Source organism: Dasypus novemcinctus, chromosome 13, assembly GCF_030445035.2.
Source record: "Dasypus novemcinctus isolate mDasNov1 chromosome 13, mDasNov1.1.hap2, whole genome shotgun sequence".
In the NCBI taxonomy this organism is placed as follows: domain Eukaryota; kingdom Metazoa; phylum Chordata; class Mammalia; order Cingulata; family Dasypodidae; genus Dasypus; species Dasypus novemcinctus.
Window position 1 is genome coordinate 102,803,672 of NC_080685.1, and position 23,109 is coordinate 102,826,780.

Genomic DNA, 23,109 nt, shown 5'->3' on the forward strand with positions numbered 1-23,109 from the left:
GATATCTTGGAAAATATTTTAAAATTTATGAAGAAGAATAAAAGTGCCCCAAAATAGTTTGTGCCCCTGAGTGTGATGGAGTTGGACTCAGATGTGTTTCTACACGTATCTCTTCTGTCACTTTTACTGAAACTGTGGTTGGTGCTGGGGTTGGTGTATACTCAGGAGACTTGAATCTCTGGACTGCCCCATGTGCCAGCTGGGTCGTGAGCCTCAGCAGAGTTGCAAAACCTACTCTCCGGTTCATTGGACTTAACCAGGTCAGCAAACAGGGAGGTAAAGATGGTCAACCACCACACCAGGGAGTCAAGAGTGCCTACAGCTGCAAGCAGGAGAATCACATCCATCAGCCATGTGGGATCTAAGTCCCCTCTCAATTGAGAGGTGGAGTGGACATTGCCATCTCAGGGTCCACAGGATGGAGGAATATAATATGGATTAGAGTGGACTTACTGGTATATCACTGATGTGGAGACAGTGGCCACGGGAGTTGCTGAGGGCAGGGAGAGAGAAGAGGTATGATATGGGGGCATTTTCAGGACTTGGAGTTGTCCTGAATGATACTGAAGGGACAGATGCAGGGCATTATATATCCTGCCATAACCCACTGAATGGACTAGGGGAGAATGTGAACTACAGTGTAAACTATAATCCTTGTGGTGCAGTAGCGCTCCAAAACGTATTCACCAAGTGCAATGAATGTGCCATATGATGAAGGCGGTTGTTGATGTGGGAGGAGTGGAGGCTGGGGTGTGGGGGGTATAAGGGAACCTCTTATTTTTTTTCATGTAACATTTTCTGGATCTATGTAGCTTTTTTTTTAAAAGAAAGTGCAGCCTGCCCAGGAATGGTGCTGCACACACGAAGAGCTGACACAACAAGATGACGCAACAAAAAGAAACACAGATTCCTGGTGCCACTGATAAGGATAGAAGGGGTCACAGAAGAACACACAGCAAATGGACACAGAGAGCAGAAAACTGGGGGAGGGGGGAAGGGGAGAGAAATAAATAAAAAATAAATCTTTTTTTTAAAAAAGACAATAATTTTAAAAATTAAAAAATTTTAATTTTAATTTTAATTTTAAAAAAGTGTCCAAAAGATTAACAATTTGAAAATTAAGACAAAGTGTGTAAGAGTAAGTAGAAAACACACTCTATCAGATATTAAGACACACCGCAAAATCATAGGAATAAAATAATATTATGCTGTAGAAGTCACACATAACTTGTCCAAAGGGCAGAAGAAAGATCCCAGAAGTAGACTATTTTATTTATGGTAACATGGTATAATATAGATATGACAACATAATTGGCAGGGAAAGATGTGGTTGGGAAAACTGACTTAATATTTGGAAAGAGTATAAAATTGGATCCTATACCACAATAAAAATCCTTTAAATGAATTAAAGACAATGTAAATGTGAAATTTAAACTATAAAAGTAATACCAAAAGCATAAATTATATTTTTTAACCTGATATTATAGGGGAAAATTGATGAATTTGTGTCAATCAATATTAATCCTCTCTGGTGAAAGAAATGAAAGTCAGGTTTAAGGGATGGATGAATGACTGGGAGAAGACATTGGCAAAATGTAAAAATGACAAGGGATCAATATTAAGAACACACAAGGAACTCCTCCAAATGAAGGAGAAAGTGATAGGAAACCCAACAGAAAAAGGGCCAAAGGTTATGAATAGGCAATTCACAGAAAGGGTTGGTAAAATTTTAAGAGCAAAGTAAACTATGTTCTGATGATAATAGAGAAAATGAAAGCCAAATGCTTTACCAGTGTGAGCTCAAACTGATCTGATTCTGTAGAATAATTTCTGCGGAGAAAATAAACATAAATGGTCTATAATGCAGCAACCCCACTCCTGGGCATATATCCCTCCCCCCACCAAAAAAAATTACATTTGTCCATAAGGCAAAACATCCAAAGATGTTCGTTGCAGCATCATTGTTTGTAATAAGGAATTGAAAACAACCTTAGTGTTCCTCACAAGGGGAATAAATATAATGGGATATGTTCCTTTAATGCTTTACTCTGCAGCAGATTTCCTTCTATGACATAGATATGGCTTAAAGAACAAGCGTAGAGTAAAAATAAGAAAAAGAATAAGTTAGTCAATGTATGTAGAAGTTTTAGTAAGATTTATTGTAAAAGTGTGGAAATTAAGAGTTGATGCTAACACATAACAGTGAGTATAACTAACACTGCTGATTCATAAATGAGATTGTGGATGTTAATGTCAATTGAAAGGAAACTAGAGAATAATCTAGGGTATGTATAACAGGGATATCAGTGGTGGATGAAGATTATGGTTAATAGTATAAATGTAAGACTGCTCTTCTTTTACAAAGGACCGAGAATATGGTGATACCCAGGAAAATTTCAACTGACATAACTTACAGGTAAAAGTTAAGAGTAGTATTGTAATATTTTGCAGCAATGGCAAGAAGATATTCTTTCAATTCTAAAGGACAATAACAAGGATATAAGGGGGTATGGAATTTTTCCTTTTAGAGTAATGGAAATGTTCCAATATTGACTGAGAGGATGACAGCACATCCCTGTGATGAAAACGAGAGCCACTGACTGTGCACTTGGAGGGGACTGTACAAAACATGGGCCTGTAAAACACTGGTGGAAGATGGACTGTGGTTAACATGACAAATATGAGGACGTTCTCTCATCAACTGTAACAAATGCATAATACTAATACAGGTGTTAATAATCAGGTGGGTTAGGGAAGGAAACACCAAATATAAGATATGTGCTATAGTTAGTAGTAATATTTTGATGGTGCATTTCATAGTTTGTAATAAAAATTTCACCATAATGCAAGTTGGTGGTGGTGGGGAGATGTATGGGAGCCCCATATGATGATATGCATGTTTGTTTTGTAAGTTCACAACTTTTACTATACACTTTTTTATGTACATTCATGTATGAATGATATGCTTCAATAAAATTTTATTTAAAAAATAAAACATCTATTGAACTATTGTGCCTAGTACTGAGCCAGATGGGAGACTAGACATATGGGTGGTGGATGAGGTCGTGGGGTGAGCTCTCCAAATGAGATTTTATGGTAAGTATTAAAAGAATTAATCTAGGGAAGCAGATGTGGCTCAACCAATTGGGCTCTGATATACCATATGGGAGGTCCAAGGTTAGATGACTGGGGCCTCCTGCTGGGGACAAGCTGGCCCACTCGGCGAGCTGGCCCACACAGGGTGCTGGCCCTTGCTGGAATGCCGCCCTGTGCAGGAGTGCCACCCTGCATGGGGAAGCCACCCAGTGCAGGAAAGCTGCCCTGCACAGGAGTGCCAGCCAACGCGGAGAGCTGGTGCAGCAAGATGACGCAACAAGAGACACAGAGGAGAGAGAATAAGTAGACATAGCGGAACAGGGAGTTGAGGTGGCACAAGAGAGTAATCGCCTCTCTGCCACTCCGGAAAGTCCCAGGATTGGTTCCCCGAGCCGCCTGATGAGAATACAAGCAGACACAGAAGAACACACAGCGAATGGACACAGGAGCAGACAATAGGGGGAACGGTGGGGGGAATAGTGGGGGTGGTGAGGAGAAATATATAAAGTAAATCTTCTTTTTTTAAAGTTAATCTAATAAATGTTATGTACTCAAACAAAACAAAACATAAAGAATAAGTTAGTCAACATAGCACCATTTCTGTGTATTAAAATTCTTATACACACAAACGAACATGGTATATATTTCAAGGATGCACAAGATTTATGGTAGCAGAAGGAAAATGAAAGAGAGAACAGAAGATGGGACAGAAATTCTTGATCTACACAATACGATCAATTCAACCCTGTGTCCTACATGTGCAAAATAAGAAAAAAAAAAGATGGACTGCCTATTATTCAATTTTGAACAACTGTTACATACAGGATTAATGTTTGAGCAATTATTAGGCTCAGGAGTTGGACAAACAAGATTCAAATTTAGCTGAGTCATGTTTTAACCATACGGAGCCTTCGGCAAGTTATTTAACCTTTCTGAGTCTACTTTCCTTCATCTGTAAAATGGAGCTATTAATAGTACCTACTTCATAAAGCTATTGGGAATATTAAATTTTATCATTCATTTCAAGAACTTAGCATAGTGCCGAGCCCACAGTTAGATCCTTGACTGATTCCTGCCAAACCTGCTTTGCTCATACACAATTAAACCCTGAATCTCTACTATTCAGTAGTGTCCACTCAAGAAAGGAAACCGAAAGTAATCTACTAAGCATCTGGATCCAAAATATCTACATTTCCCCCCTGCCCTAAAGATTTGCCTTCCAGTTTCAATTGTATCCTGCAGTATTATCTAGTCTCTCTTAAGGGGAGGACAAAGACAATATTTCTATTTATTTTCACCATATTTAACTTTCTTATAAGGCACAAGCTGTTTCCTTAATTATTTAATTTAATCTTAATAACAACTCATTCGTAGTATATTTAATCACCATTTATTTAAGCAGAATAGACTTTAATAACAATGTCACACAACTGGCTGGTGACAGGGCTGGGATTGGAAGCCATTTATGACTGCCTCATAGCTACGCATCGACAGGTATGCTATTTCTCTTTATCATTTTCCCCAGTCTATTTCAGCACCACAAATCTTATTAAAGCAACACAACAAGTAAGTCATTTGCTGTAGAATTCAATTCCCTGTGTGTAAAAACGTCATCGTATCTAAACATTCATTTACTTATTAATTAGCCCCAAAATTGCTATCAGCTAAATATTTCTTTCTGGGGAGGAAGGGATATATATATATGTGTTTTGGTTTATAAGCATGAATAAAATTGATACTTTTGGACCGGTCCTTTAGTTTTGTTCACTGGACGACTAGAGCAAAATAAGAGTCTAGTAAAGGCAAAGCATCACAAAGAAATTGTTAAAAAAGTATCTCAAGGATATTTTCTAACATTAGTGTTTGGTATTTTTCATTTGTAGTAATATAAAATCACAAGTTTTAAGGGAAAAAGCCAACACTTGCTTACCTATAAAGCATATTTCAGAGACTCACCTTACTTTCGAGTTCTGTGCTGTTGGGCTATTGTTTTTGTACCAGCAGACAGTTCTCCACTGCCCAGCGAAACTGTGGCATTTGCCTGAGCATGACAGACTTGAATTGGAAAGTGAATAGTGCGATTTAATGCTTCTGCTAGTTTTAAATGTTTTCCTGTTAGCCCCTTTTAGTGCCCCTTCTACGGTTTGTTTGCATTTCCTAAAACCAGCTCCTCAAAGTTCAGCCCATTAGGGAACATACAGACCACTATTATTTTCCAAAAGGTCTAAGAGGCATTTTTTTAGAATGACATCCAGTTATAATTTGATGGTGTATACCAAAATTTGTATTGGCTAAAGCACCACTGTTTTAGAATTCTTTGTTAAAATTACAACAGAAGGTCATGAAAACTATCCAAATAATATTCCCATGTATTTGAGGACATTCTTTTTAACTCTTTGAAAAAATAATATTGAAAAAGGTATAGTATGCTCGAAGAGAATTTCTTTTCATGCCTTGGGCATCTATGCCATATTTTCTAACCTTCTATTTAAAAAAAAATTTACACACATACACAATTTGCTCTATGATCTTATATTTAAAAACTCTTCTTTGGAGCACGGTTGCTCATACCCCAACTTCTGCAGCATGTTATGGCAACATATTAATACACTGGGACCTTTTTTTAAGGTTGTACAATTGATGGAGTAGTTAATTATTAATCTGACTGGCATATGTAATGAAAAAGGGAGTTCTCTTGCTTTTAGGTCATGGACTCAGTATGTAAATCTCTCGTGTGGCTGCAATCATAACATTCCTGCAGCTATGGTGTCACCTCTTGTAATTTTTCTGCTAATAAACAAATTTGGACTAGCCGGGAATCCTAAATTTTGAGACTAGTTGTTTATCTCAAATATACTCCAGAGATATAGTAATGCAGTTCTGCTTTGAATTTAATTTAAACAGGAACAGGCAAAACAAATCTCTATGGAGGACATTTGACAATAATAAAATATTTCTCCCAGCGGGTGAGCTGGTGGCAATTGTATTGTTGCAATCCAAGCTCACTTTCAGTAGGTCATTACCATCATAACAAGCCCTTGGACCAACTGGCATGGACATGCAACATTGAGCCCCTGATGGGCACATTATTTCAGACCTTTAACTTCATGGAGAACAAGACAAATACTCCTGGGAAAGGAGGATTATATTTTGAAATTCTTTTCTTTTCTATTTTGTTTCATAATAAGACACAGTGTGCAATCAATCTACTGCTACTTGCTTCATTTTGTTTTTCACCACTCTACCAAGGCATGAGAAGCTAGACTGAGAGAATTGAAAGGGCTAGAAACACTAACTTAAACACTTTGATATCTATTGGACTAAGGAAATGTCCATTTGTTATGTAAAGCTTTGTGGACGAAACAAACCACTATAAGCATATCTTTCTTTTTACTAATCACAAATTAAATTTCATAATAAGCAAAACATTCCTCAAGTTTTGCATAGGCCAAAGGTGAAATGTTCTCTCTCATTTCTGCCTCTAACTTAAATCAGCAACTTGATAAATATTGGTAAGTCATCCCAAGAAATCAAAAATTTCTAATTTTGTGGTTCTTTAGTTTTTCAATATGGAAACCTAGATATTTTGAGGTACAGTTAAATTAATTTAAAAACACATTAAAGGGTCAAATGAACAGGATTAAAAGAGAGAAAAAGGATTTTGAAATATTCTGTGAGCAGGTTTTTTTGAAGGCATATCCATTTTTCTAGGAGGCATAACCAGAATATGTGACTTGAAGTTGCCAAATAAAATGTGTTCTCCTTGTGTGTTGGGAAAGGACGGAGATCAGGGTATTCAAAGTGTTTCATTGACTCAGTGGTTTAAAAAAAGGTTGTTTCTTGGCTTAATGTATACTTTTTAATGTTCTAAAATCTCACATTTCAGAGTTGGTGCATGAAAAGTTTTTTAAAGAATATTTTGGTTATTTGAGGAAAGCATAAAAATTTAAAACAGTGGTTCCCAGAAAACAGATGTGGCTCAAATATCGAGCTCTCAACTATCACATGGGAGGTCCCAGGTTCAGTTCCGGGTGCCTCCCGGAGAAGATAAGCAGACAGCGAGCTGGTACGGAGAAGATAAGCAGACAGCGAGCTGGTACAATGGGCAGGTGCTGTGAGCTGACACAAGAAGATGATGCAAGAGACGCAAAGAGGAAAGACAAGGAGAGACAACACAGCAGGGAGCTCAGGTGACTCAAGTGATTGAGCGTCTCTCTCTCACACGGGAGGTTCCAGGATAGGTTCCCTGTGCCTCCTAAAGAGATGATGAGTAGACACAGAGAGCAGACAGCAAGCTCAAACAATGAGGGGAGAGCGGAATAAATAAATAGAAAATAAAAATAAAAATAAAAAACCAACAGTGGTTCCCTAACTGGCTTCACAGTAGAATCACCTGGGAATCTTTTGTAAGCAAGCCAAAGCTCCAGCAACAGCTTAGACCAATTAGACCAATTAAATCACAATCTCTGTGGGTAGGACCAGACATCAGTAACTTTTGACACTTCCTAGACATTTCCAATGTGCAAACGAGTTTGGGAACTACTGGTTTTAAAAAGTCACTTATTAACAACTGGTAAAAACAAAAGCGATCCCCTTAAAACAAATACAGAGCCCATCTGTCAGCAGTCCATCTTGTTTACCTACTGAGAAATAGAACATGCTAAAATTTCAAAACCCGACTTTACTTGTTTTCACCTGAGGTGTCAGTGATGAACATGTCAGCTGCAGAAAAGTGACTCTGTAATAATTTTAAGCCATAAGAGCCAGCCAGGGTGTTCTGGCATTTGAAGACCTTAAAGGTATGTGTATGTTATGTAACATATATATTTTTAAATGAGTACCCAATTGGAGATTACATATGATTTTTTTTTATGTTTGCACCTTGCATTATTTTAGTTCAATGCAGACTTTGAAAATATCCAAAGTAAAACATGTCAGATTCTATGTTGTGCTATTGCCACCCTAGTACGTTAAAATAGGAAAAGACAACACTGAGTTCTCCTGCTAGCTAGCAACTCTTAGTGATTTAGGTACTCTCATGCCCCTAAAACTGCTTCAGTTTAGTGGCCTTTGTGTCATCGGCTTGCTTCTCTAGAGAGCCACAGCGGGCAAACACAGTGACAAAACACTCTCCAGATAGGCAGAGACACCCAGAAAGCACATATTAACACTTCAGTGATGGCTCCGAGGAGGCTCCCGTGGAAGCTCAGCTTGACCTGAGCAGCGAGGACCGTAACCTTTCAGAGAGTAAAAGGCCAAGGGGAGGCCATTTCCTGTCAGCGGTGCTGTTGAACCCTCTTGAACGTGAAGATGGGGCTCCTCCCCTAATGCACACCCATCTATAAGCTGTGCCGTCGCCCTCCCATGCAGGAAACCTGGCCAGCAACTCCACCGCTGTTCCACACAGCCTGCAGCTTGCTGACAAGCTCAGTGCAAGCACATGATTTAATTGTTGATGGAGGGAAATAATAGGTATCTCTAGCAGGTTTTAATATGATCTTAAAATAGGGGGAAAGTTTTCTGTTATGACATTGACATAGAGGCGATGATTTTGAGTAATGCAGGATGATGTGGAGATGCTTTAAGATTAAATAAGAGCTATATAAAGGCTTGTCAGAATGAATTCTAATGTGCCATGAGACACTTTGCATACTCTTAAATATGCAAAATGTCTCTTGGCACCCTAGAATTCATTCTGACAAGGCTTTATATAGCTCTTATTTAAACTCCCACTTTATTTTTAGGGAACAGGTACTCAGAGATACACTTTGAGTGGAGGCAACAAAGGGCAGTGTTTATTGATTTGATTCTTCAGTGGGGGAAAAGAAAGAAACACAATACAAAAGAGCAATCAAAAGTGGAAGCTTGTTTAATATTGCTCTACCATCATCCTGAAAGGCATAATAATTTGAGTTACACATCTGAACTGATTGGAGTTACAGAATCATATCTCCTTTTTGCATTTAACAATATATACAATATAAAATAAATACATTTACACAAATGGACATTTGCTGGAGCACACAGTATGGTACACATCACAAAAATATACAATTGATTGCTTTACAGATGTGAAGCCCATCTACAGCTATAGACATGGTTTTATTATTATTATTATTATTTTTTACTACTGGCTATAATGCAACTCCTGGATTATTATAAGCAGTTTAAATTTTTTGTCCTTTTACGATCTTTGCACATAAGACTGCCATAAAATGTTTTCCTAGGCAGGTAAACAGAGACGCTTAAATAATTAAAATACAATCACCAACACCCATTTTCTCTTCTATAAGAAAAATAGCAGTTTTAAATTTTTTATATCTTTTATGTTATCATTTAAATGCAAAATAGTGGAATAAATACAACAATCTGATCTGATTGAAACACAAGTGTAACTACAGGGAGTCACACAATCATATTGCTTTAAATAAGAACAAACCGAAAAGAAGCAAAATAAAAATTAAAATCATATGGCTAAATCATACACATACCTTTATAACTTTCCAAAACGTCACATTAAGTAAATGGTCTTGCTTGAAACTTGAAAAACGTACCTCAAGTGAGGTTTAAGATGAGCATTTACCCTAAAGCCTGTGCAATTCTTTTAGATCTACATTGTAGTTTTGTTTCCTATTTGTGAGATACTTGTTAGCTGTAATGCTGAGAATCACTTAAACTGAAAACTCACAGTTGTACCTGTTCTGTTAACATATCTCCATCTCATGTTTTCAGTTGTTTGGCTCTTAATTCTGAAGCCCAAGTACTTTAATGTGATACAGTGAAAACAATATATATATTGTATATATTTTATTTATATATAGTGTAGTTGAATAGTAGCAACTTAAACCCTGCACAAACTTTTGGGAAAATAATCTTTTTAAACACTTACATATATAAATAATCTTATAGAATCAGCACCTTTTTTCCCAGGAGTTGTATTTTTCTGTTGTTGTCATTTTAAAGGGATGTGCCAATTTCTGAACTCCTATCACAGCTATAAATTTCAAGTTATTGACCATCTGAATGAATTGCTAATGATGATTTATCTAGAATCACACTACAGTCACTTCTCTACTGAGAAACCACAATCTACGATAAAGTCTCATACAGCTAATGATAGATACACAGTACTCCTAGCACTGGGCTGATGTCCCATCAACCCAAGGTATTTTGTTTAAAGCACACAAAGTAGCAATAGTTTTGGAAACGTGTCCGCACCGAAAAGTTTTGCAACAACACAGAGCGAGTTAATAACAACATCTGAGAGATGATTGAGTGAAAGCCATATATACAGCATTTAAAAATTAGACTTATCTATATTCTTGAAATATTCAAAGTTTTATTTCTAAGCTATACATTGGTATTCTATAATAAACCATTAGAGAAATTATTCCTTGTTTTGAAAATATTATGATTTTGATGTGTAATCTGTTCATAATGAATACGTGTTTGGAGTTTCAATCTCTTAATTATTATTAGGAAGAACCTTATTAATGGTAAGGAATAGAATATACTACTGTAGTCTCCTGAGGAATTGTACATCCAATATTGTCTCTAATTCTACCCTGTGTCTAAAAGCACACACCACAAGAATCCAAACACCACAAGAAGAACAAGACAACAGTCTTTGAATGCAACATAAAATTCAGAAAAGCACAGCAAACATGAAACATTGAAAAGCTGAACTACATTTCTTTTGTTTGTTAGGATTACAATTTTAATTACATCTGTGTACATAGAATAAGACTGTTCACATAGTACAGGGAGCAGCTACTAACACTGGTCCATTGGTATAGCATTTGATGGAGGTTACTGTTTATTGGTTATTCAGCGACTGTAGATTTCAGGGGCATCTAATTGATTTCTTCATTAGATTACACCTCTTAACAGTCTGGAACCTGACTGACTTTCATGCTGTGACAATACTGGTTGAAAAGCACATATATTGGCTTAGCTCTCAGTAAAAACTGCAGATTAATTTAAACAAACATTCCTAAATGAATAAACTCATACAGATTAGGTTTTAAAATTTGGTCAGGCGTCTGCTGTCTTTGATGCTTTTTTGTTTTTTTTTTCTTTTTCAGATTTTGGCATTTGCCTTATTGCCATTTAAATAAATACTGGCTCACAGCTCCTTCTGGGAAAGGTTTGTAACTTTGCAAACAGGCAGTATCTCATTCCTAACCACCGTGGCAGCTAGAAATCATATGGCAACGGTACCTCCCAGGTAGAGAGGTGCACTCCTGATAATTCTACGGATCTGTATTCCATGTGCAGTGCTGACATATGTGACTGCTCGGAGTCACCAGGTGTAATCTAATCCTTTGTGTCAATGAACATTTAGATAAAACTGGAGCTCATGTTAAGAAATTGATGTTTGGGACCAGACTGGCACACAACATAAATTGCATCCGTGATAATATGCACCTTCCCTTCAACTATTGCTTGAGTAAGTTAAATTCCCATATTAATAAATGGCTGAAAAGTGGTAAAGCTGGTACAAAAAAATCTCCATTTGTAAGAAGAAACAAAACATTTTTAAAAATCTTCCTTCAGGATTCATTTGTCCTTCATTATTGTTCATAATTGTTCAAAGCCAGCACAAAATTGCAGTATTCTTATTTCTCTTTAGTATTGCATGAATGAATAAAGCTTAAACTATTCCCTGAAAAAGTTACATCGTAGCTAAACTAACAAATACCTGGAAGACTTGAAAAAACAATTAAGGAATCAAATGGCTGTAACTGATCTAGATGGAAAAGCAATGATAAGAAGCAGCCGATGCAACGTTGGTTGCTTAAGTTGTCTAATTAGAGACTGCTCCCGTGAAATCTAATACTGCACTCAGTCAATTCGCTTATGTTGCACTGTACTTTTAGGTGCGTTGGTTCTCTCTCTCTTTGATTCCTTAGTCACTGGGGACGTTGTGGTTCACAATAAATTCACTGGTATCCATTATTCTGGATCTCCATCCTTTGGCAGGGCTGGCTTCCATCTTTCTTCAATTAAAGACCTCTTTGAAAAGTTCAGCAGCAGAAGGAAGGAAGGAGAGAGGAGAGGAAAGGAGAGGAAAATTTTCTTATAGCTAGGGCTATTTAAGACTTAGAAATAAAAAGGGGGGGGATGAGAGAAAAAGGGAGGAAGGAAGGAGGAAGAGAGAAAGGAAAGCAGTAAGGGAGAAGGCGAGAGGAAGAGAAGGAAGAAGTGAGAGCGGTGAAGCCAGCAATGAAGGAAGTCAAGAAATGAGGGCAAGGGGTCAGAAGGCAGGAAGAAGAAGAAAAAAAGAAGAAGAAGAAGAAGAAGAAATGAGGCGAGAAGATGAGAGACAAGGTAGAAAAGAAACTCCTTGGGAAGAGCTGGAGGAATCTGAAAGCTGCTTCATAGTCTTGCTGCTAAATGATCAGTGCAGTCTTGGCTGATTTTTGACGTTGTTAACTACACACTAAGTTTCTTCCACATCACTCTTGGGTTTCTTTTCCCTTTTTCAGCGTGCAAGATGGGAAGGCCCAGGAGCTTTTAGTCAGACCTTGGCCTCCAGCATTTCCAAGAAAAGTTTGTGCATGGGGACCTTGCCTTCCAGTTTGATGTTGTAGAAGTGCTGCACGGCCTTGGTGGAGGTCTGCCTCAGCAGCGGCAGCGTCATCAGCATCTTGCCGGCTCGGCGGGGGTCGTCCATGTGCTGACCAGCCTCGTAGTCCTGCAGGGCCTCATGTAAAACATCCTGAAGCTTCTGAACGGCGTCGACATCCTCTATGTGCATGGAGTCTACAGGTCGGAGCAAACGAGAGAAACAACAGTACTGGTGAGAGCAAACATTTGTAGACACGAGTTAGGGAAGTTAGACATTACTCGTGAACTTCTCCAAGCTCCTGACACTCTTATTTGTTCAGTCTTACATTTCAAAATGCTTTTTTTTTTCCTTCTAAATTTTCCTCCAGTGGAGGCTTTGCAATCCTGATTTAGAACCTGGGGATCGCGGCAAAAGATCTTTTATGTAAAACGTGTATTTTTTTCCCTCCAAAGAACTGGGCAAGGGAAGGCTTTCTTTTGAACACATTATAATGTTGGCTAATTTATTTAGTGCCTCATTCATTTATTTATTCATTCACTCAACAAACAATTATGGAATGCTTTATTATGAAAGCATTATTCTAAGTATTAGTGTGCTAAACTTGTCTAAGATCCTGATCTTGCCTTCAGAAGGCCCATTATTTCCCAAAGGAAAAAGAAAAGTTTACAACCAAGATCTTAAGAATTCCATGGGATACAATGAATCTAGTACTATGTTCAGTTGTGGGCCCCCCAAATCACAACAGAATCTTTTTTTTTCAGGAATTTTAGTGCACTATTCATAGTTCATGAAAGCATCCTAGCCTCGCCTGCTTCTCTGCTGGAAAAAAAAAAAACAAATTGTTTCTTCAGGGCATTGGGTCTTGAATAATTTTTCACATTTGTTAAGATGAACTTTGCCCTCAAATGACTACTTTTAAAATCTAATTCAATCAAGCAAGGAAAGGGTTAACAGGGTTGCCACAATTATTCTTGTAAGGAATTTGTAGATGTGGGGGGAAAAAAATAAAAGTTACAGCTCTAGCTCTAAAAGAGGCACTTAATTATATACAAGTTTGAATCATTTAGCACGTTTTATTGATTCTGATGACAGTTTATCTGTTAATTACACATAATGGAGTCTTTGGGGGATTCTTCATGTTTAATAATTCTAGTTCTCGGAGAATGCAGAGCTCGAAGATATATGTAGTTAGCCTAATCTTCCACACAATTCAAATAACGGATCACATGCACAGAGAGAGAGGAATGCAATTTGAAATCAACTGGCTAGACATATAATAAAAAAATTAAGGCAAAGTAATTAAAAGATAGACAGAAATAGACTAACAACATATATTTTAAACTTCTTTGTATCTTCTTTCCTTTTTTCCAATGCCATCTGGAATCACTTTGCCACACTTCTGGTGAACCAACCACTATTTATACCAGGTGGTTATAGACATATTCCTTTAAAATACGATCTGGAATACAGTTGCTCATGAGTGTTCAACAGTAGTTCAAGACCCAATCCCTGACTGGCAGAGCCCAAAGACAAAGTCCTTCGAAGCTGGAAATTTTGCTAGTGATGCCTGGGAATGGAACTTAAGATGCCCCTGAATTGGGGAATAAAATACAGACTAGAGTGGACTTACTGGTATTCTACTATAGACTTATTGTGATTCTAGCAATGGAAGACATTATATCATTGATGTGGAGACAATGGCAACTGGAGTTGCTAAAGGCAGGGAGAGGGAAAAAGAGGTGTAGTATGGGGGCAACTTCAGAACTTGAAATTGTCCTCAATGACATTGTAAGGGCAGATACAGGACATTATATATCCTGCCGTAGCCTACAGAATGAAGTGGGGGACAGTGTAAACTACAACCTAAACTATAATCCATGCTGCGTGGCAGTGCTCCAAAATGTGTTCACTGATTGCAATGAATGTACCACACTAATGAGAGAAGTTGTTATTGTGGGGAAGGGTGGGAGATGTAGGGAGTGGGGCATATGGGAATCCCCTACATATTTTTTATGTAATATTTAATGTAATCCATGTATATTTTTAAAATAAATATATATATATATATTTTAAAAAAGGTGCCCCCTGACTTACAGCCTGGCCTTTCCTTTTGAATAGTTTCTACCTTGGGTTCTCTTCAGTTTAACTCCTTTCAGTGTGGTAATCTCATGTATTTCCTACAATGTCCTCTCCCAGGAGCCAACACAGGTACTTTTTGAAGTTGTCTAAGACCTGGTAATGTTAGTGATAGAAAATCAGTCATGTGTACGATGACAACATACTTTTAAGTTTTTCTTTCTTTCTCTTTTTGCACTTCAATGCGGTTTGAAGGAAAAACAAGGGGCATGGACGGTGACACATTATAGTGTGTCTTGAGACACATCAAAGATTGTAATAGGAACCTTGTTTATATGGGAAGGGAGATGAGGAGAACTCGCCCTACCTGTCCTGAAGAGAAAGGTTGGGACTCCAAGTGAAAACAGGGATAAATTGATGGGATAAACAGTAATTGCATTCTTTATAGGGGAAAAAACCCCATAATGACTCTTTTCCAAGCAGATTTTAAAAAATAAGCTTAATAAATAGATGTAATAAATATACCATTTATTAAGAACCTATCTTGGGCGGGCCCACTTCATGAATATGACCTCATTGCATGCCCCAACAACCCCACCTTTTCCACTTAACCAACAGGAAAATGAAGGTGGGGAGAATTTAGTGACTTTCCCAAGACAAACAGTTAGTAAATGTCAGAGTCAGATTGAAGCTCAGATTTCTTTGACTCAAATTATGCTGCTGGCATGTATAACACTAGACATTGCATTTCCCATTATTATGGTTATTTTTTTGTGAGTTGAAATTGTCTTCTGAGCTCATCTCATTTAACCTTCCATCTTCATCAGGAATCTTCTCTACAACATTCCCCATAGGGACATTTCCAGCAATAAGGACAGTGATTTACATAACAAGGGACACAACTAATTATTAGACAGGTTGTCTACATATCCCCCTCCCCACCGACACCAAATCTATCTCCAACTCCCACTCTTTCATTCTGATTCTCGCTTCTGGAACAATGCAGGGTAAATGTACTTCTACGTGGCAGACCTTTTCACACTGAAAGCAGCCTGCAGTCACCCCAGCCCCCAGCCCCAGGTTTTCCTATCCCACTAGTCTTGCCCAGCAGGAGATATATTATAGGGTGTCACAGGAAATGAGGCGAGAACAAATAGTGGAGAGATATGCTCACAAACAGCAATTAAGACTTCAAACTATTCTTTAAAGCCTGTGATTTAGCTTGAGAGATTTTAAAATGATTTAATCAAATTACTATGATAATTTAACTTCCCATTTACAGAAAAGATTCTAACTCATCTTTGCTTTACCCATTCTCGGATCTGCTAATAGTTTAAACGTGAACTCACTAAATCTGAACTATTTAATTAGACCATGATTCAGCTGGCAGACTGCTGAAGAAAATATTAATCTCTATTAGGGATCCTAGTTCAAGTTCTGGCTCTGTAGCTTTAATCTCTGTTTTGTTCTTTTGGTGAAATTTATAGGTTTATGCCAGGCTCAGTAGAACTGGCTTCCAATTATGCAATTATTTAGCTCTTCCTATTTGTGGGTTCCTTTTTAATTTTATGTTTTAAAAGAAATAATCCCAGGATTTGTATTAAATAAGAAACAACTAAAATTGATCAAAGAGATCATCAGTTTAGAAACTAACTACACTGGGCTAGAGTGCACATTAAAACCACCAGACAAGGACCACTGTGGGTAGTGAAGAGTATTGGAGGCTTCATTCAGGCAGTCTCACGCTAAGGGAAATTTCTGAGCCCCTCCAGAAACCCAAGGCTTCCCAACCCATGACTGCTGAGGAATGAGAAGGCACCGGGAACCTAACCAGGACCTCCCATATGGGAGGCATGTGCTCAACTGCTGGAGCCATATCCCTTCCTTGAAGGATAATTTCTAAACATAGCTATTAACAAATCAATATATTAAAAAGGTAACAGGGGAAGCGGACTTGGCCCAGTGGTTAGGGCGCCCGCCTACCACATGGGAGGTCCATGGTTCAAACCCCAGGCCTCCTTGACCCTTGTGGAGCTGGCCCATGCGCAGTGCTGATGCGCGCAAGGAGTGCCCTGCCACACAGGGGTGTCCCCCATGTAGGGGAGCCCCACGCCCAAGGAGTGCACCCCATAAGGAGAGCTGCCCAGCACGAAAGAAAGTGCAGCCTGCCCAAGAATGGCACTGCACACACGGAGAGCTGACACAACAAGACGCCGTAACAAAAAGAAACACAGATTCCCGTGCCACTGATAAGGATAGAAGTGGCCACAGAAGAACACACAGCGAATGGACAAAGAGCAGACAACTGGGAGGCGGGGGGAAGGGGAGAGGAAAAAAAAAAAGTAACAGAACCAGAAAGATGGCAGTGGAGTAAGGCGCTCCTAGAGTCAATAACTGCTACAAGGCAGTTAGTAAATACCCAGACTTCTAGAGCTAGCTGAAGCACCTGTTTGGGTACTCCAGGAGGCGAGAGATTATCCTGCAACATCCTTGAAGGAATGGAAGGAGGAGACTGCCCATCTGCAGAGAAAACTCATGAGTAGAGCGCTCCATACTGCGGAGGCTGGTGCCCATCCTTCACTGGAGGCACAGGTCACCTCGGGAGCTGTTCTGTGGCTGGAATTGAAAGCTCCACTTTCAAAAAACGGGGAAGGAAGAGATGGTTGGGCACCAGTTTCAGCTACTGGTGAGTAAATTCAGTGGGCTACAGTATAAAGCTAAAGTCTGAGCCTGTCCAAGTCAGAAAGAGGCCGGCAGATGCCATCTTAACTCTGCACCTGGCACAAGGGGAAGTGCAGCAGACTGAGAATCCCAGTGCTGGTGGGGACCGGCTTCTTCCTATCCAGGTCAGATGGCAGCTCAAGCCTAGGTCCCAGTGCCACCTCCAGCAGGGAAGAAGTGTGGGGACTTGTGCCAGCCTCTCTGGAAAATTACCAGCCAAGCCACGGAGGCCAGTGATTATCCTCCTCTGGCAGCACGAGCCGCTGCAGGAGCTTTTCTGAGGCTGGAATTGGAAGCTCCATTTCCCAAAAACAGGGGAGGAAGAGATGATTGGCCGTTGATTGTTAGACTTGGCTGGCTAAGATATAACCCTGGGAACAGCTGGGGTGTGAATCTGCCCAAGTCGGAAAGAGGCCAGTGGCCACCATTCTGACCCCACCCCAGCCTGAGGGGAAGTCAGGCTGACCGAAAATCACAGTGACAGTAGGAACTTTCACCCAGATCGGCCTGCAGCCCTAGCCTAGGCTTCAGCCCTACCTCTGGCCGGGAGGAGGCTGAGGAGCCCTGCACCTGCCTATTCAGGTAACTGCAGTTAACTTTGGCTGGCACAGATTGAAAATTAGAAGTCTACGAGGGCAACTGCGGTCATCTTGGACCTGAACTGCATAGATTGCGGCCCACACCTGCAGCTCCATCCCCACCTCAGGCAGGGAGAAAGGGACGTGAAGCTTCATCAGTCTCTCTGGGCAACTACAGTCTAGGCCTGCACTACTTGGATTATTCAAAACAGCTTTGACTCTGTTCCTACCCCTGACAAAGGAGAAAGTTGAAAGAAGTTTCATTGTTCCCAGACACAATGAGGGCAGCTTGAGGCTCCACAGCTTGCAGTGCCAACTACATGCTTGGCTCTGACTGCACAACAAGCAAGGAAGAAAGGGCAAGAAGCCCTAAACTAAAGAGAAAAGCTGCACCCAGAATAAATACTCTAGTAGCCAGATGCGAAGACACCAACAAAAAATTACAATCCACACCAAGAAACAGGAAGCTATGGCCCACTTAAAGGAACAATGTAAGCCTCCAGATGGCATAAAGGAGTTGAGACAACTAATTATAGATGTTCAAACAAATTTCCTTAATAAAATCAATGAGACGGCTAAAGAGATTAAGGATATTAAGAAGACACTGGATGAGCACAAAGAAGAATTTGAAAGCATACATAGAAAAATAGCAGATCTTATGGGAATGAAAGGTGCAATCAATGAAATTAAAAAAAACATTGGAATCATATAATAGATTTGAGGAGGCAGAAGAAAGGATTGGTGAACTTGAAGAAATGGCCTCTGAAAGTGAACATACAAAAGATTAGATGAAGAAAAGATATTACAAGAGAAAAACTTCCAGGCAAGAATCTTATAAATAGCAAGAATGTCTTTCAAAAATGAGGGTGAGATTAGAATATTTACAGATAAACAGAAACTGAGAGAATTTCTAAGCAAGAGACCAGATTTTCAGGAAATACTGAAGGGTGTGATAGAGCCTGAAAAGAAAAGACAGGAGAGAGAGGCCTGGAAGAGAATCTAGAAATTAAGATTATATCAATAAAAGTAACTAAAAGTATCAAAATAGTGGTGAAAATAAAATATGACAGATAAAACTCAACCAACCATGTAAAGCCCTTGTATTCAGAAAGCTGCAACTTAATGTTAAAAGAAATAACAAAAGGCCTAAATAACTGGAAGAACATTCCATGCTCATGGATTGGAAGATTAAATATCATTAAGATGTCAAGTCTACTCAAATTGAAATATAGATTCAATGCAATCCACATTAAAATTCCACCAGCATTAAAGAAAAAATTGAAAACACGATCATCAAATTTATTTGGAAGGGTAAGGGGTCTGAATAACAAGAAACATCATAAAAAGGAAAAGCAAACCCTCACCTCCAGACTTTAAATCTTATTACCTAGCTATAGTGGTAAAAACAGCATGGTACTGGCCTACAGACAGACACAACAGACCAATGGAACCAAACTGATGGTTCAGAAACAGACCCTCACAGGTATGGTCAAGTGATTTTTGACTAGCCTGTCAAATTCACAGAGCTCAGGCAGAACAATCTATTCAACAATGGTGCTAAAAGAATTGGATATTCATAGCTGCAAGAAGGAAAGAGGACCCCTATCTCACACCTTATCCAAAAATTAACTCAAATGGATCATAAAATTAAAAATAAAAGAACCATAAAACTTCTAGGAATTGTTGTAAAATATCTTGAAGAGTCGTGGTAGGTAGTGGATTCTTAAAGGAGATAAGAGGAGGACTGAGTGAACTACTGATGTTTAATATAGGTAGAAGTTTTAATTAGCTTTACTGTAAAAGCGTGGAAATGTATAGAGTGGATGGTAACACACAGTGAGTATCAGCTAGTTTATAAATGGGGATGTGACTGAAAATGGTAGTCTAGGTATGTAAATACAAACTGACAGAATGCTAGAGAATAATCTAGGAACTGAATAGCACAGTAAACCAAGAGGTGGGTGAGAACTGTGGTTGATGGTACAGATGCAAGAGTGCCCTTTGTGAGCTAGAGCAAATGTACATCACTATTGCAGGGTGTTGGGAATGTGGCAAGGCATGGGAAAAATACAGCTGGTGTGACCTATGGACATGATTAGTAGTAATAATACGATATTCTTGCATCTATGCGAAAGATATACTGTGTTGGTAATGACACAGTATGGAAAATGTGAGCCAAATGTACACTATGGACATGGTAACAACCAGATGATATTATTTTATCTGTAGCAAATGTTCCACCACAATGTGGTGTGTTGATGGAGGGGTGTTGTTTGGGAATTCTGCATATGTGCATGATTGATGTTTACAACTTCTGTCATAAAAAAATATATTTAAAAAATAATAATAGGGTGGGTTGGGGAAAAACACCAAATGTATGGTGAGGACTATGATTAGTAGTAAGATTTTAACAATATTCTTCCATAATTTGTAACAAACGTCTCACGACAATGCAAGGTGTTGGTGGAGGTTTGATGAATGGGACCCCTGTGTGATGTTATGCATGTTTGCTTTGTAAGTTGACAACTTTTACTATACACTTAATTGTTTATGTATGTTCATATGTAAATGATATAAAGATAATAGGGTTGGTTGGGGGAAAATACTTTGGTTAGTAGTAATATTGTGACAATGCTCTTTAATCATTAGTTAAAAAGGTTTAACAACAATGCAAGTTTTTGGTGGTAGGGTGAGTTATGAGAGTCCTGTATATGTTATATGTTTGTTTTGTAAGTTCACAACTATTACTATACACTTATTGTTTATGTATGCTTATATATGAGTGATATACTTCAATAAATTAATTTTTGAAAAAAATCACCAGACAAGCTGTTAAAAATCTTGGAAGACTCCAGACCTATTAAGTCAGAATATTAGAGGTAGATCCAGGACATCAGTATTATAAAAAATCTAGATGATTCTACTGCCAACCCAGGGTTGAAAACCACTCAACTGGACAATAAGACAAACAAATGCTATTCTAAAAGAATCGAGATTTTGAAAGTTAACCAGAGTCCAAATGATACATATATTTTCAACCGTACATTAAGTTTCAACACCTAGTAATTAAATATAACCTTTTTGCAACTTCCAGTATTTTACTGTGAGTAGGATCTTGAAGGACTGTGACCAGTTCTGATCATTTACTTTGGGAGGATACTAAGTATTCTTAGACCTGTAGCTGTAAAACTGTATAAACATTAAGCATTTGTTTTGTGTATGGGCAAGGCTCTTGCAGAATGTCCAAGTCCAATAGGAAACCTTTTCCAGAACTTGTATGTCTTTCTTGGGAATATTCTCTCAAGTGGGGCAAATCTCATTTAAGAGCGGAATTGAATATAGAAATAAACTCTATTCAGAGTCAAGTTTACTAGATAATATAAACCATTCTCATAGTAGCCTCTTATGTGGAACACAAGGTATTGATTTTCCTTAGTGTCTGCAAACTGTTTACATGAAAAGGAAGTAGAAGGGTAGGGCCACTGTGACACTCTCCAATCATTAAAGGAATGAAACAGAATGCGGTGGAAAACACAGAGAAGTGAGTAGAAATCTGTCTTCTAAAATGGAATTTGTGCCTCAAAATTTTTATATGCAATATATATGGACTCTAATAGAGTGACCCCTGGGATGCAACCAGCTGGGGTACTGAGGAACACTGGTTGTCCCCAGGACAAATGAGTTCTTGATTAACACAGACAGAGCTGGTCAAAACTTTAGAAAGGAATATACTCATTAATATATATATTTGCTTTTTTATGGTTTTCTATCAGTGTTTTATTTTACATTAAAATGATGAGGCACACATAACCATACACACACACACAGGGAGAGGGAGAAGGAGAGAAAAAAAATGACTTCTGATGAAATAGTCTCTTCTAGAAAGTAGTGAGTTGAGCAGAATTCCTATAAAGGCTATAGAAACACTTGCCAGAAATACCAAGGGGGTCTTTTTAGATTGTCGTCCCCCCCCCCCAATCCAGAGAAGTTACAATTCTAATATCAATAATAATAATAATTCTGATTCTGTGCTCAGCCATGGTGAAAAGAATCAAACTTCGGATTTCAAAGCTTCCACTAAGACCCACTTGTTTGTTCAGGAGGTCTGTTTCCCTCATTTTTAGCTCTGGCTATAAAGCCAGCTTTCTCCTTCAAAATCTATTCCAGCCATACAATCACTCTTATCCTATGAAAATAAAATATTGAACCACAGAAAACCTCCACGGTCCATGATTTCTTTCCTCTAGGCTTCCTTCACAATTCCCAAATTATGGTTACAGTTGTTATGTTTACCTTGCATAATCATGGGTTGTTTTGTTTGTTTTTTTAATTTCCCTAGACAGGCACAGGGCCTTTTCTCTCTGTCCAAGACCTCATGCTCTTCTGGGAGTTTTGTCTTTCAGCAAGACAATTATACTTGATAAGGGAGTGTTGATACCAACTTGGGTGGTAAATATTTCAACCTTCCACAACATTAAACACGATATGTAATAGGCTAGCAAATTTTTGTAACAGACTGCTCATTATTTATAAGATTTATAAATGGCAATGATGTTATAAGTAATTCCCTGGAGGTGAAGCAAATGCAGAGTTTATGTGCTTATTACCCAAGTTGGAAGCACAAAGCTATGTACAACAAATTTTCCTGTTTTACTTTAATGAGCATGATAAGGAACATTTAAGGAGCAGTTTTTAGATTTTATACAAAATTTCGAAATATGATTATATGCATGAAATTTAAAGGTTGCATTAAGTACAAACAACCCACTTCCCAAAGTTGTCATCTGAATTAAAATTTTTAAGAATTCTGAATAGTGATGGCAGACTTGGGAAAAATCAAAGAAAAGTTGACTAGGGTATGAAAAAAAGTCAAAATTTTTATTTCTTACTTACATTATTTTATTTCTTACATTACTTATATTAATTATGATTTGGTCTGGGGAGAAGTTAAGAACAAAGATCTATTTGCCAACCTATATTCTCTTCTTTGGAGAAGAAATTTCTTCTCCAAGTCTGTTTGTCATTTTCCTGTTTTAATTGAACATTTTCCTGTGTGGTTTTATAGAA

The 23,109-nt window shown here is 38.3% G+C and overlaps 1 protein-coding gene across 12 annotated transcripts in view; it reads right to left on the reverse strand.

The window, feature by feature from the left end:
* Positions 1–8,947: 8,947 nt before the first annotated feature.
* Positions 8,948–23,109, reverse strand: part of ESRRG (estrogen related receptor gamma) — a 602,438-nt gene continuing 588,276 nt past the window's right edge. For all 12 annotated transcript variants that reach the window (XM_058275224.2, XM_071207737.1, XM_071207739.1 and 9 more), the window contains one exon: positions 8,948–12,861. In XM_058275224.2, the coding sequence (XP_058131207.1) occupies positions 12,617–12,861 (245 nt within the window). In that variant the 3' untranslated portion in view covers positions 8,948–12,616. The remainder of the gene's footprint in view (positions 12,862–23,109) is intronic.